At 61.9% G+C, this 13373-nt stretch overlaps 1 protein-coding gene across 1 annotated transcript in view; it reads right to left on the bottom strand.

Annotated features, from left to right (window-relative positions):
• Positions 1-13373, bottom strand: part of CPXM2 (carboxypeptidase X, M14 family member 2) — a 44675-nt gene that overhangs the window by 11853 nt on the left and 19449 nt on the right. Inside the window, exons 5-7 of the mRNA XM_079793932.1 lie at positions 9662-9746; positions 6555-6705; positions 2562-2650 (exon numbers count right to left, since the gene is read on the bottom strand). Of these exons, the coding sequence (XP_079650058.1) occupies positions 2562-2650; positions 6555-6705; positions 9662-9746 (325 nt within the window). The remainder of the gene's footprint in view (positions 1-2561; positions 2651-6554; positions 6706-9661; positions 9747-13373) is intronic.

The following is a 13373-nucleotide window of genomic DNA, read 5'->3' as shown; positions in this document are numbered from 1 at the left end:
CACCAACCCCCACGCCACCCAGGCCGACCAGGCGGCCCCCCCATCCCCCAGGTGTCTCCCTGGGACGGCCTCACGTGTACACCCTGATCTAGTCCCTACCACGAGGAAGGTGTGACAGACTGGGAGTCTCGGCCCTCATGGTCCCACACGCGGGAGACATACATGCAGACACACGGACTGAGCGGTTCTAAAGCGGGACCCGTGCCGTGGAGGCCTTCGGCTCTCGGGAGCGATTAACTTCCTCGGAGACCAGCGTCTGTGCACCGTTCTCCGGGGCTCCCCTCCCCCTCCAACCATGGGCCCGGGTAGGACAGCGCCTCGGTATGTCACTCTCCGGAAACGCCTCCTGCCCGCGGGACTCACACCCTCGCACTCGCCCTCCCAGGCGGCAGGCCTACGTCCTCTTCTCTCTCTCTCCTGTGCCTCCTCGTTTTTGTTTGTTTGTTTTAATATATTTTTATTGATCTCAGAGAGGAAGGGAGAGGGAGGAGAGATAGAAACATCAATGATGAGGGAGAATCATGGATTGGCTGCCTCCTGCATACCCCACTGGGGATGGAGCCTGCAACCCGGGCCTGTGCCCTGATCATGACCTCCTGGTTCCTAGGTCGACGCTCAGCCCCTGAGCCACGCGGTCGGGCCGTCCCCACCTCTTCTCGGGTGAGAGGAGGCCCTTCTGCAAGTGGGTCGACTATTTAGAGACACCGCCTCCGCCTGGGTGCAGGGAGTGCGCCTGAAAGGCCTGTCGATGTATTGCTTTTGACATTAATGGCACCGAGCTGGTACTCGTTAGTTCCTGGGCTCGGAAGGTGTCCTGGATGCTCAGGGAGTGAGCTGAGCTGAGCTGACACACAGGGCCCTATGCACCCCGGAGTGCAGAGCGGGGTGACTCACAGCCTCGAGTCCAAACACTGACAGTGATTTCTGGAAAGCGGCCGCGGACGGTCTCTTCAGCACGTCCGCCTCCGAGTCGCGCTGACAGGTGCGGAGCTGTGAGTGTCCCCGTGAAAGGCCGTGGAGGGACCGGGCTGGTGGATGCCTCGGGGAGCCCCCCAGACCTGGGGCTCAGCCTAGTTGCTCCTCCTCAGGAAGGTCCTGAGCCTGCGCCCTCCTCCCCGCCCCGGAGCCCTGCTCGGAGCCACGGGGAGCGTGGCCTCGTGGGTCCTTGCCCTGTAAGTGTACTCATGAGGGCACGGCTCTGGCTTCTCTGTGCCGTGTCTTCACGCCGATCCTTTGATCTAAGGGTTTCTCATTAGCCGGCACCTGCCCGCACTGCCCAGCACCGGGGGGGGGGGGGGGGGGGGGGGGCGGGGGGGGCGGCGAACTTGGACAGCAGGGGCCGCCCCTGCAGACTGTCCCCAACCGATCGGCCCCTCCTCCCTTCTCTGCCCGGGATGCAAAGGCCGTCGATACCCCAGAATTCCTTGGTCTCTGTAACTATGTTGGGGGCAGGGGGGCCCATCTGGGATTCCCTTTTCCTCTTTTTTTTTAAATATTTTTTTTTATTTCAGAGACGAAGGGAGAGAGAGAGAGATAGAAACATCCATGAGGAGAGAGAATCATGGATCGGCTGCCTCCTGCACGCCCCCCACTGCCCACAACCCAGGCCTGTGTCCTTGACTGGAATCGAACCCGGGACCCTTCCGTCTGCAGGCCGACGCTCTATCCACTGAGCCACACCAGCTAGGGCTTCCTTTTCCTCTTAACAGCACAAAAGCACCCAGAGCGCCGAGGGCTGGGGCAGGAGTGCTGAGGCCGGGCTGTCCATCAGTCAGAAGGCGGGATGGAAAGTTTCCGTCCCAGGCCCTCCTGCTGAAGACTCTGCTGTCTGTCGTGGGCCCCGGGGGGGCGGGGGGGGGGTTCAAGTACAGTCAGTTTCCCAAACTCCCAGGCGATCCTCCCCCGCAGCCAAGATGGAGTCTCTGAATAGCAACGGGTGGGGTTCTGCATGCTCGGCGACTCAGTTTCCCCATCAGGAACGCAGGTCCCAGGTGAGGGCTTCCTGCCTTTACGACTTAGCCTACGTCCTACTTCCTCTTGGACTCTGCGCACAACCGACACCCTTACATCAGCGACTCCCTCGCACACAGAGACGCTTAAGACACTCGAGTACAGCCCTCACCGGTGTGGCTCCGTGGATAGAACCTGCGGACTGAAGGGTCCCGGGTTCGATTCCGGTCAAAGGCATGGACCGTGGTTGCGGCATATCCCCAGTGGGGAGTGTGCAGGAGGCAGCTGATCCATGGTTCTCTCTCATCGATGTTTCTAGCTCTCTCTCCCTCTCCTTTCCTCTCTGTAAAAAATTAATAAACTATATTTAAAAGAAAAAAAAGAAGAAGCTCGAGTATTGAGTCAGGAACGCCTGGGTGGGAATCCATTTCCGCCGTCTGCTGGCGAGGAGCCCCGGACGCCTGCTCACCTCTCCGCCTGGACCTGCAGGCGCAGTGGCTCCGCCAGCCCGAGCGCCATGCGGACTCTGTCCCTGGCTCATCACCCTGTCTCTGAGGGAGCACCGTGCCCCCTCCTGCGCACGCGGCCTCCGCGCTGACCCGCCGCCTCACCTGGCGCATCTCCTTGTAGCCGTGGTGCCTGAAGTCCAGGTCGTCCGTGGTGGTCATCTCGTTGCGCCGGTGGTAGTAGTTGTTTGGATCTAGGGAGAGGAACACGGCTCTGAGTTCACGGGTGTCATCTGGTACCTGAGGGGGCTCTGCCGGACGCCTGACTCAAGGGGGGGGGGGGCACGGCCCATCCCCAAGATCCCCACAGAGGGGAGAGAAACTTTCTAGAAGCTTCGTACCAGTCAGAATTACCCAGTGACAGAGAGCGTGGGCCTGGAGCCAGGCCGCCTGGGCTCGGGTCTCTGCTCTTCCGGGTCCGGGCTGTGTGACCCTGACACGCACAGAGGGACTTTGCCTTGGCTTCGTCACCCAGAGACAGCAACGTCTGGCACCTCCCTCGGTGGTTTCTTGTGGTCTGAGTGGGCGTGACCTGTGTGCCTAGCACACTGTCATCACTGGGTGGGTGGGTGGATGGATGGATGGATGGATGGATGGACGGACGGGTGGGTGGATCGATGGACTGATGGATGGATGGATGGATGGATGGATAGATGGATGGATGGATGGATGGACGGACGGATGGATGGATGGACGAACGGACGGACGGGTGGGTGGATGGATGAATGGATGGATGGACAGACGAACGGATGGGTGGGTGGATGGATGGGTAGGTGGGTGGATGGACGGATGGATGGATGGGTGGGTGGGTGGACGGATGGATGGACGGATGGATGGATGGATGGGTGGGTGGGTGGGTGGGTGGATGGATGGATGGATGGATGGATGGATGGATGGATGGACGGATAAGTGGATGGATGGACGGATGGGTGGATGGATGGGTGGGTGGACGGACGGACGGACGAACGGACGGATGGATGGATGGATGGGTGGATGGATGGATGGGAGGGTGGGTGGGTGGACAGATGGGTGAATGAGTCGATGGATGGATGAATGAATGAGTCGATGAATGAATGCCCACTGCATGCAGAAATGGAAATCTTTGCAAGTGTGGTGGACACTCTCAGTTGCTTACCCGGCATTCAGTCCACTGCCATCCTTCCTAACAGAAGCCTGTGCCACTTGGGGGGCCCCCATCCTCTACCTCTCAGAAAGAGGCCTCACACCCCCAGCTCCCGGGCCCCACGTGACGGGTCTGAGCCAATCGGAGCATCGCCTCCCGGGCCACTCTTACGGGTGCAGGTTGAAGGGAAGGACTTCACCGTCACAGCGGAGGAGTGGGTGAGAATCTCTCCAGGGCACAGGCCAGAGAGAACCCCAAACACCAGGAGCGAACGCGTGAACCAACGCTGGAGCCCAATTTCCCTGGACTTCCTGTCACACGAGGAAGGACCCCCTCACCGGCTAACCGAGTGGGAGCTGGGGAGCCGGTGTTGGGGTGGAAGCGCCCCGATAGCATCGTCAGGGGGTGTTAACAGTGGTCGCCTCTGGGGACTGGGACTCCGGGGTCCAGAGGGCCTGTCTGGTCCTGAAATGACTCCCCTCCATGTGAATGGCCTTTCTGGCTCTTTCCTGCCTGTAACTGTGTAAGCCTGTACTGCTTCTGTAATTACAAAACACACACACTTAGAAGAAAGGGGAGGGCGGAGGAGTGAGGAGGAATTGATTGTTGGGTTGTTTGTTTTTCAGAGAGAGGAGGGGCGAGGAGGAGAGAGGACAGCGATGTGAGAGAGAATCATGGATGGGCTGCCTCTTGCACGCCCCCTTCTGGGGATCGAGCTCACAACCTGGGCATGTGCCCTGACCAGGAATCGAACTGTGACCTCCTGGTTCAATGTCCAACCATTGAGCCACACCAGCCGGGTGGCTTTCCCCTTTAAACGCCACCTGGAGGACACAGCCAGGGTCCTGCCAGCTCGGGTCTCCCTCCAACTGGAGAGAACAGGTGCCCCGGGCCAGGGACCGCACGGCAAGGCTGCGGCCACAGCAGGTGTCTGTTTGACCCAAGTGGCTGGAAGGATGGCTTTGGGGGCAGGGCCATGGCGTATCCGAGCAGTGAGTCCTGGTGCGTGCCACCAAATGTGGTCCCTGACCAGCCCAGACCTTCTGAATGGGAATCCACGTTTAAAAACCCAGGCGAGCCTGGGGCTCAGGGGTTGAGCATCAACCTATGAACCAGGAGGTCAGGGTTCGATTCCTGGTCAGGGCACATGCCCGGGTTGTGGGCTTGATTCCCAGTGTGGGGTGTGCAGGAGGCAGCCGATCCATGATTCTCTCTGATTATTGATGTTCTCCCCCCCCCCTCTCTTTCTCTAAAATTATATATGTGTGTGTGTGTGTGTGTGTATGTATGTATACATATATATACACACATACACATATATATATACACACATATACACACACACACACACACACACATATATATATATATATATTTAAAAATAAAATAAAAACCGCAGGTGATCTGTAGACTTGGGATTTTGAGCGGCACCGAGTTAGCATACTGAGCACTGCCGGCAGGGCGGGTACTCGGTGCCCAGTCCAGGCACCTGCGGGCCCCTGAGCCAGCGCCGGCGTGTCCCCACAGCCACGGGCACGGCGCCGCGCCAGGCTGGCCAGCGCTCTCCCGGAGACTGGCTTCACCCATGAAACGGAGGCCTCATGCATTGAGCCCCAGACCACCTACAGACCCAACAGTGAGACAGAGACAGCTCTTCACAGCCACAAGAGCGTCGCCAGCGACACGATTAGAAACAAATGCCTGTGATTCCAGGGAGACCGCGGGGGAGGCCGCCGGCACGCGGTCCGGAAAGAAAGCAGAAGCCATTCAGTTTCAGCCAAAAGCGCCCTCGCCCACCCCTCCCCCCCGCCCAATTGCTTCCCAAGGCTTTCCTCTGGGCGCAGGCTGCCCGCCGAGAGCCTTTCCTTTGATTCCCACTCCCCCGTGTCTCAGAGGAAAGGGACATGATTTCCACCTCAGTGTCCGCACCACCCACAGAGCAGAGCTGTGTTCTGAGAGCCTCAGCCCGCCGAGTCCCGGCCTCTTGCCAGACCTTTAAAGCCCCTTTGTCCGCGGACACCCGCCGCGCCTCTGGGGCCTCAGGACGGGAGGCCGTCCCCGCAGGAGCCGAGGGGGCTCCAGCTCTCCGCGGGCTCCAGCCTCAGGAAAAGTCAATTTGCCTGAGGACACGGGTACGAGCTTCATGAACGGTAACACCTTAACCAGGTTCTAAGAGGAGCGGTGAGTGGGGCTACGTGTGCTCGCACCGCTGGGAACAGATCTTTCTACTCCTGCAAATCCGAAATTCTACGACCATTAGCAACACGCCTCACGTATGCCCCCCTGAGCTTCAAGCATTTCCGGAAACAGCATCCACAAAGGCCTGGAAAGAATCGCGGCCAGGGTCCCAGGATGTGAGGGGGCGGGTGGAGGGCGGAAGGGAGGAAGCGGAGCGAGGAGACACCCCGGGGAGGCTCCGTGAACAGAAGGGCGCCGGGTACATGGTCAGGTTTACAGCGAACTCCTGCCGCCGCTCTGCCCGCCCGCACGGGAACACTCGGGACACCGCTCGGTGTCATCCTCGCTTGTGGGGGGCGAGTGGATGCATTTCCAACCGGGAAATCGGCCTCGCCGTAAAGTCCTGGCAGGACACGGCCGCATGGCCCCGCGCGGTCCTGGTGTTCCTGGTGCTTCTGAGAGGGATTGTGGGAGGTTTTTATTATTTGTTTTTGGCTTACCCATGTCTTCTAAATATTTTGCAGTAGCTATGTTTCTTTTTAAATATGTTTTTATTGATTTCAGAGAGGAAGGGAGAGGGAGAGAGAGAGAGAACCATCACTGATGAGAGAGAGTCATGGATCAGCTGCCTCCTGCACGCCCCCCACGGGGGAGCGAGCCCGCATCCCGGGCCTGTGCCCTGACCGGGAATCGAACCAGTTCATAGGTCGATGCTCAACCCCTGAGCCACACCGGCCGGGCCTGGTCTCGTTGACTCCCCTTTGGGGGCCCCTGAGGGGCGCGGGGGACACGCTCACCGGGCAGCGGGCAGCCGAGGACCTCCAGCCGCAGGCAGACGCTCCCGTCCGGGAACCAGGACTGCGGGTTGACGCGGAGGTAACGGGCCACCATGGGCACCGGCAGCTCGTTGAGGACGGGCACCTCCTTTTCGCTGTTCCCCTCAAACACCTGCTCACACACAAGGGGCCGGACAGCCTTTCAGCGCTTGCGTGTCGGGGTAACAGACTCGCTCCCTCACCCGGCCTCACTGAGGAATCCCACACGCGTGCTGGCGTCGGGCGGGGGGGGGGGGGGGCACCGACCAGCCAGGGCCCTGAACAGGAAGCCCTTCTTGGGGGGCATGGGGACTACGATGTCCCCGAGAAACAGTGAGGGCCACGGCAGAGCGACAGCCTCAGAGCGCGGGGCTCCCCGCGGCTTCAGGGGAGGTGCGTGTGAAGGTCCCTCACGGCCCCGCAGGCAGAGCGTGTGGGGCTGCAGGAAGGGCGGGCTCTGGAGCAGCAGCCGCGATGGCTGCGGGGGCCTGAGACGGGCGCAGAGGGAGGGACCGCGGACGCTCGGGAACACAGGAGTGCGTTGGGGGTGAGCAGGGAGACGGGGGCCGCAGTCAGGTCGCGCAGGACCCCGGGCGCCAGGCCAGGAGCAAGCGGACCGAGGAAGCGGGGACGTGGTCAGACTGGCCGCCCTGGAGCCGATCCTGGGGCCGAAAGATCGCGGCCATTCAAGCACGTCAGGGATCGGTCACATTGAATGAATAGCTGGGGGGGGGGGGCGATGCCAAGGGCCCCCACTTCCAGGGCTGACCTGTGAGCTGGAAGACTAAGCCCTACAGGAGCCCTGAACGAGGGCCACTCGGTGCTGCGCTTCCGGCCACGGAGGGGGCGCCATCCACCAGAGCTTTGGGTGCCCCACACGGGGTACACATGATGCACACACGGGGCACACACGGGGAACACACAGGGCACACACGGGGCACACACACGGCACACACAGGGAACACACAGGGCACACACGGGGCACACACACGGCACACACAGGGAACACACAGGGCACACACACGGCACACACAGGGAACACACGGGGCACACATGAGGCACACACGGGGCACACACAGGGAACACACAGGGCACACACACGGCACACACAGGGAACACACGGGGCACACATGGGGCACACACGGGGCACACATGGGGCACACATGGGGCACACACGGGGAACACACGGGGCACACACGGGGTACACATGGGGCACACACAGGGAACACACAGGGCACACACACGGCACACACAGGGAACACACGGGGCACACATGGGGCACACACGGGGCACACACAGGGCACACACGGGGCACACATGGGGCACACACGGGGCACACATGGGGCACACATGGGGCACACATGGGGCACACACAGGGAACACACGGGGCACACATGGGGCACACACGGGGCACACATGGGGCACACATGGGGCACACACGGGGCACACACAGGGAACACACGGGGCACACATGGGGCACACACGGGGCACACATGGGGCACACATGGGGCACACACGGGGAACACACGGGGCACACACGGGGTACACATGGGGCACACACAGGGAACACACAGGGCACACACACGGCACACACAGGGAACACACGGGGCACACATGGGGCACACACGGGGCACACACAGGGCACACACGGGGCACACATGGGGCACACACGGGGCACACACAGGGCACACACGGGGCACACACGGGGCACACATGAGGCACACACGGGGCACACACGGGGAACACATGAGGCACACACGGGGCACACACGGGGCACACACGGGGCACACACAGGGCACACACGGGGCACACACGGGGCACACACGGGGCACACACGAGGCACACACGGGGCACATACGGGGCACACACGGGGCACACACGGGGCACACACGGGGCACACATGAGGCACACACGGGGCACACACGGGGAACACATGAGGCACACACGGGGCACACACGGGGCACACACAGGGCACACACGGGGCACACACGGGGCACACACAGGGCACACACGGGGCACACATGAGGCACACACGGGGCACACACGGGGAACACATGAGGCACACACGGGGCACACACGGGGCACACACGGGGCACACATGGGGAACACATGGGGCACACACGGGGCACACACGGGGCACACACGGGGCACACATGGGGAACACATGGGGCACACATGAGGCACACATGAGGCACACATGGGGAACACATGGGGCACACATGAGGCACACATGGGGCACACATGGGGTACACACGGGGCACACATGGGGAACACATGGGGCACACATGAGGCACACACGGGGCACACACAGGGCACACACGGGGCACACATGGGGCACACACGGGGCACACATGAGGCACACACGGGGCACACACGGGGCACACACGGGGCACACATGGGGAACACATGGGGCACACATGAGGCACACACGGGGCACACACGGGGCACACACGGGGCACACATGGGGCACACACGGGGCACACATGAGGCACACACGGGGCACACATGGGGAACACATGGGGCACACATGGGGCACACACGGGGCACACACGGGGCACACATGGGGAACACATGGGGCACACATGAGGCACACATGGGGCACACACGGGGCACACACGGGGCACACACGGGGCACACACGGGGCACACATGGGGCACACATGGGGCACACACGGGGCACACACGGGGCACTCATGGGGCACACACGGGGCACACACGGGGCACACATGGGGAACACATGAGGCACACACGGGGCACACACGGGGCACACACGGGGCACACATGGGGAACACATGGGGCACACATGGGGCACACACGGGGCACACACGGGGCACACATGGGGAACACATGGGGCACACATGAGGCACACATGGGGCACACACGGGGCACACACGGGGTACACACGGGGCACACACGGGGCACACATGGGGAACACATGAGGCACACATGGGGCACACACGGGGCACACACGGGGCACACACGGGGAACACATGAGGCACACACGGGGAACACACGGGGCACACACGGGGCACACACCACCCGCCGTGCAGAGCCCCCAGCGGGCACCGAGGGCACCGGGAGGAGACTCACCATGTCCCCTGACCCGTTCTTCACCGTGACCCACGCGTGGCTGTCGTTGCTCACCATGACCTTGTAGGAGGTCACCCAGTCACTCCTGAGAGGAAATAAAATGTCATTGGGGCGACACACCTTACTCACTTATTTTACACATATATTGTTATTGATCTCAGAGAGGAAGGGAGAGGGAGAGATAGAAACATCCATGATGAGAGAGAATCACTGACCAGCTGCCTCCTGCACGCCCCCTACTGGGGATCCAGCCACAACCCGGGCCTGTGAACCGTGACCTCCTGGTTCATAGGTCGATGCTCAGCCCTTGAGCCACTCCGGCCGGGCAGGACTACGCACTTTCCAATGTTCTCCTCGTCCATGCAGACGGGCAGCAGTGAGCAGAGCAGGCGTGCCCTCCCCGTGACCTGGGCCCAGTCACTGACCGTCGATGCCACCGTTTATTGGGAGAACGTGGGAGTCACAGAAGTACTGAGCTTTCCGGAATCGACACGGAAAGCAGTTTTGCGTGGACGACTCCTCTAATGAGATGATCGCCAGCCGGCTCCCGGCTCCACGCACACACAGCCCAGCCAAACCAAACACCGCCCGCCCGTGGCCGGGACACCGCCCTTCCTCCCGGCCAGCCGTCCTTCAGACGAGGAAGAGAGGTGGGCGGCCAAGGAAACGTCTGGAACACATTCCCATCGTTTAGTACCTGGTGGAAATGTGGTTTGAATGGAACCCAGAAACGCCCGCCGTCGGCTCAGCGGCGGGCTGAATGCTCGCAGGACAACCAGGCCCCAGCTGCCCTGAACACACACACACACACACACACACACACACACACACACACACACCATCGGCAGGCCTGCCCCAAGCAAAGGAAATCTCCAAAGAGAAGAACAAGAGCTGTGAACGGGCATAAAAAGAATAAGCAAGCAGAGAAGGTAGCATTGCCTTAGGGCAGTGGTTGGCAAACTGCGGCTCCTGAGCCACATGCGGCTCTTTGGCCCCTGGAGTGTGGCTCTTCCACAAAATACCACGGCCTGGGCGAGTCTGTTTTGAAGAAGTGGCGTTAGAAGAAGTTTAAGTTTAAAAAATGTGGCTCTCAAAGGAAATTTCAGTCGTTGTCCTGTTGCTATTGGGCTCTGCTGACCCCTCCACCAGGTGAAAAAGGCCGTGTGTCGGCATGTTTCCTGGGGGACAGACCCGGGGGCAGGAGCCCTGGACACAGCAGGAAGCGTCACCCCGGGAGGGAATTCTCGAGCTGCTCCCTGAGAGATTGTACCCCCGAGGGCCCACTCCTTCGTCACGGGCGCCCGAACACCACGGCGCGCCGTGTGGCCGGAGGTGGGAGTGTCTTTACTTCACATCCCTCCCCCGCGCTGAGCGGCCACAGGAAGGAAGACGTGGCGGACGCGGCCTCTACTTGAACGTGGAGATGTTCTCGTCACAGCCTCTCCGCCGGTGCCAGCCCTGCAGCTCCGCACTGACGGCTCTCCGAGGGCGAAAGGCGTTGGGGAAGGCGGGCTCTCTGCCCCCACGGGTGCCGACACTCATTCCGCCTCTCACAGGAGCCGCAGCAGGAAAACACACGCCTCCCTCCCGGCTGCCCCCCCTCCCCGGCTGCCCCCCCGGACCTGGCCTCCTCCCGGCTCCTGGCCCAGCCCGCCCGGCCCTGCTGTGCTGGGGCCCCGACCCCACCGAGGGCTGCGAAAGGCCCGATCCGTCCCCTGGGAGGGAACCCGGCGGGGCTGAAGAGAGAGAGGAGCCCAGTGACCCTTCTCCCCGGGGACCCAGACGTCTGGCCGCCGGGAACTCCCGCTGGCAGGGGAGGCGCCATCTCCCGCCCCGGCCTCTGGACCCGCATCCCCGGCGGCTGGGTGACTGGGCACTGCCCCTTCTCTCCGTCACTCCCTCCCCACTCAGACCCCTGTCTCCCCGACTCCCTGGCTGCCCCGCCCCACCACCTAAGCCAGGGTCCCCATGTCCTGAGGTTCTCCCAGCAGGCACAGCGCTGAGTGGCCAGCCTGCAGCCTCCACACTCCCAGGTGTCTGCTCCCCTCTGACCCCGCCCATGGCCTCCTGACCCCAGGCCTCCCCTCTGCTGCCCGCGGAGTCCTCCTCATCCCCCTCCATCACTTCCGCAGGCTCGTCTCCACGTGGATCTTTGAACTGCCCTTCACTCCCAGGGGACCAGGCTCTGGCTCTGACTCCTCCCACCAGGCCCTGGTCCCCCACCTCCTCCAGGGGCACTGCCAGCCTCTCTACCGCCCCCTGGTGGGCAGCGCCAGCAGTGCCAGGGGGGCCACCCTGTCCATGGCTGAGTCCCCCAGCCCTCCCGGCATCTGTGTCCAACCCCGCACCTGCCGGGCTCCCGGCTGCAGAGGACCCGCCTCCTCCTCTACCAGGAACACAGCCCCTGCTGTGAGGGCTGGGAATCCCCAGGATGAGTCCCCGCCTTTAGCATCTCAGGGGGTCAGGACGCCTCCTGCTGCCACGGCGCCCCTCACCCACGTCAGCCCTGCCTCCTGGGCACGTCCCCTCCTGTGAGCGCAGCGCCTTCCCGAAGGGACTGGGCACAGGCCTGGCCTTGGCCTTGTCTTCCTTCGGGGTCTGTGCCTCGTCCGCTCCCTCCCGCCACCCTCACAGCTCCCGGAGGAGAAGCCTCACCGGAGCCTCTGCTACGCTCCCGCTGCGAACGGAGCCCCGCTCCTCCCCGGCCAGCCGGCTCCCGGCTCCCGCTCCTGGCTCCCGGCTCCTGGCTCCCGGCTCCCGGCTCCCCGCTCCCGGCTCCCCGCTCCCGGCTCCCGGCATGGCCTCACTCATGGCTCTCGGATTAGCCAGCCGCTTTTCTCCTCTAAAGGCAAAGTCAGACGGCGAGATGCATAAGGTTCTAGAACTTGGGCTGCTGGGTTCGCTTTTTATAAATACGTTTTTATAATCGATTTGAGAGAGAGAGAGGAAGGGAGAGGGAGAGAAACGTTGATGAGAGAGCAAACATCAATTGGCTGCCTCCCACACCCCCACTCCTGGGGATGGAGCCTGCAACTGCAGCACGTGCCCTGACCGGGAATCGAACTGGGTGCGTGGGCCGATGCCCAACCCACTGAACCACACCGGCCAGGACCCAAAAGCTTCCTAAACATCCAGCCAACTCGTCGACCTCCCCCAGCCCTCACCCGGCAAACTCCTCCGTCAAACTGCCCCTCGCATTAAGGACGTAGGCACAGACTCTCAGGAGATGACGACGACGGCGTTGTTTACAGAACAGTTAAAACGGGAAACATCCGGGCATTTTAAACAGCCTGCACTTCGTCCGAGTCATTAGAAGCACCCACTCAGCTCAGGCGAAGTGATTAACTTTCCATCATCACGTTACAACAGATCATTATCCATCGAACAAACTCCAAAAGTGGGGACATGAAAGACGGCTTTATCAGTCCCCTCACGTTTCGCTAAACTGCCATCGGCGAGGAAGGACACTGACCAGTGAAAAACGCAAGTTATTCTACACCATGAACACAGCGGTATTGTGTTCCTGTCAGAGCGTGAGTTACCTGACAATCACGAATCACGGAGTGTTTCATCCACGCGGTTAGGAACTGGGCTAAGCCTCGAGGCCTGCTTCCCGGCCGTATCTGGGCCTGGGCACAGCTCCCCCGCCCCCCTCCTGCTCACTCCCGCGTCAGCATGTCGCTGCCGATGCCGCGGGCCTGCGGCCATCCGG

The sequence above is a fragment of the Cnephaeus nilssonii genome (genome assembly GCF_951640355.1).
Source record: "Cnephaeus nilssonii genome assembly, chromosome: 16".
In the NCBI taxonomy this organism is placed as follows: domain Eukaryota; kingdom Metazoa; phylum Chordata; class Mammalia; order Chiroptera; family Vespertilionidae; genus Cnephaeus; species Cnephaeus nilssonii.
The sequence above is the reverse complement of the archived record's forward strand: the minus strand, read 5'-3'. Positions and strand labels throughout refer to the sequence as shown.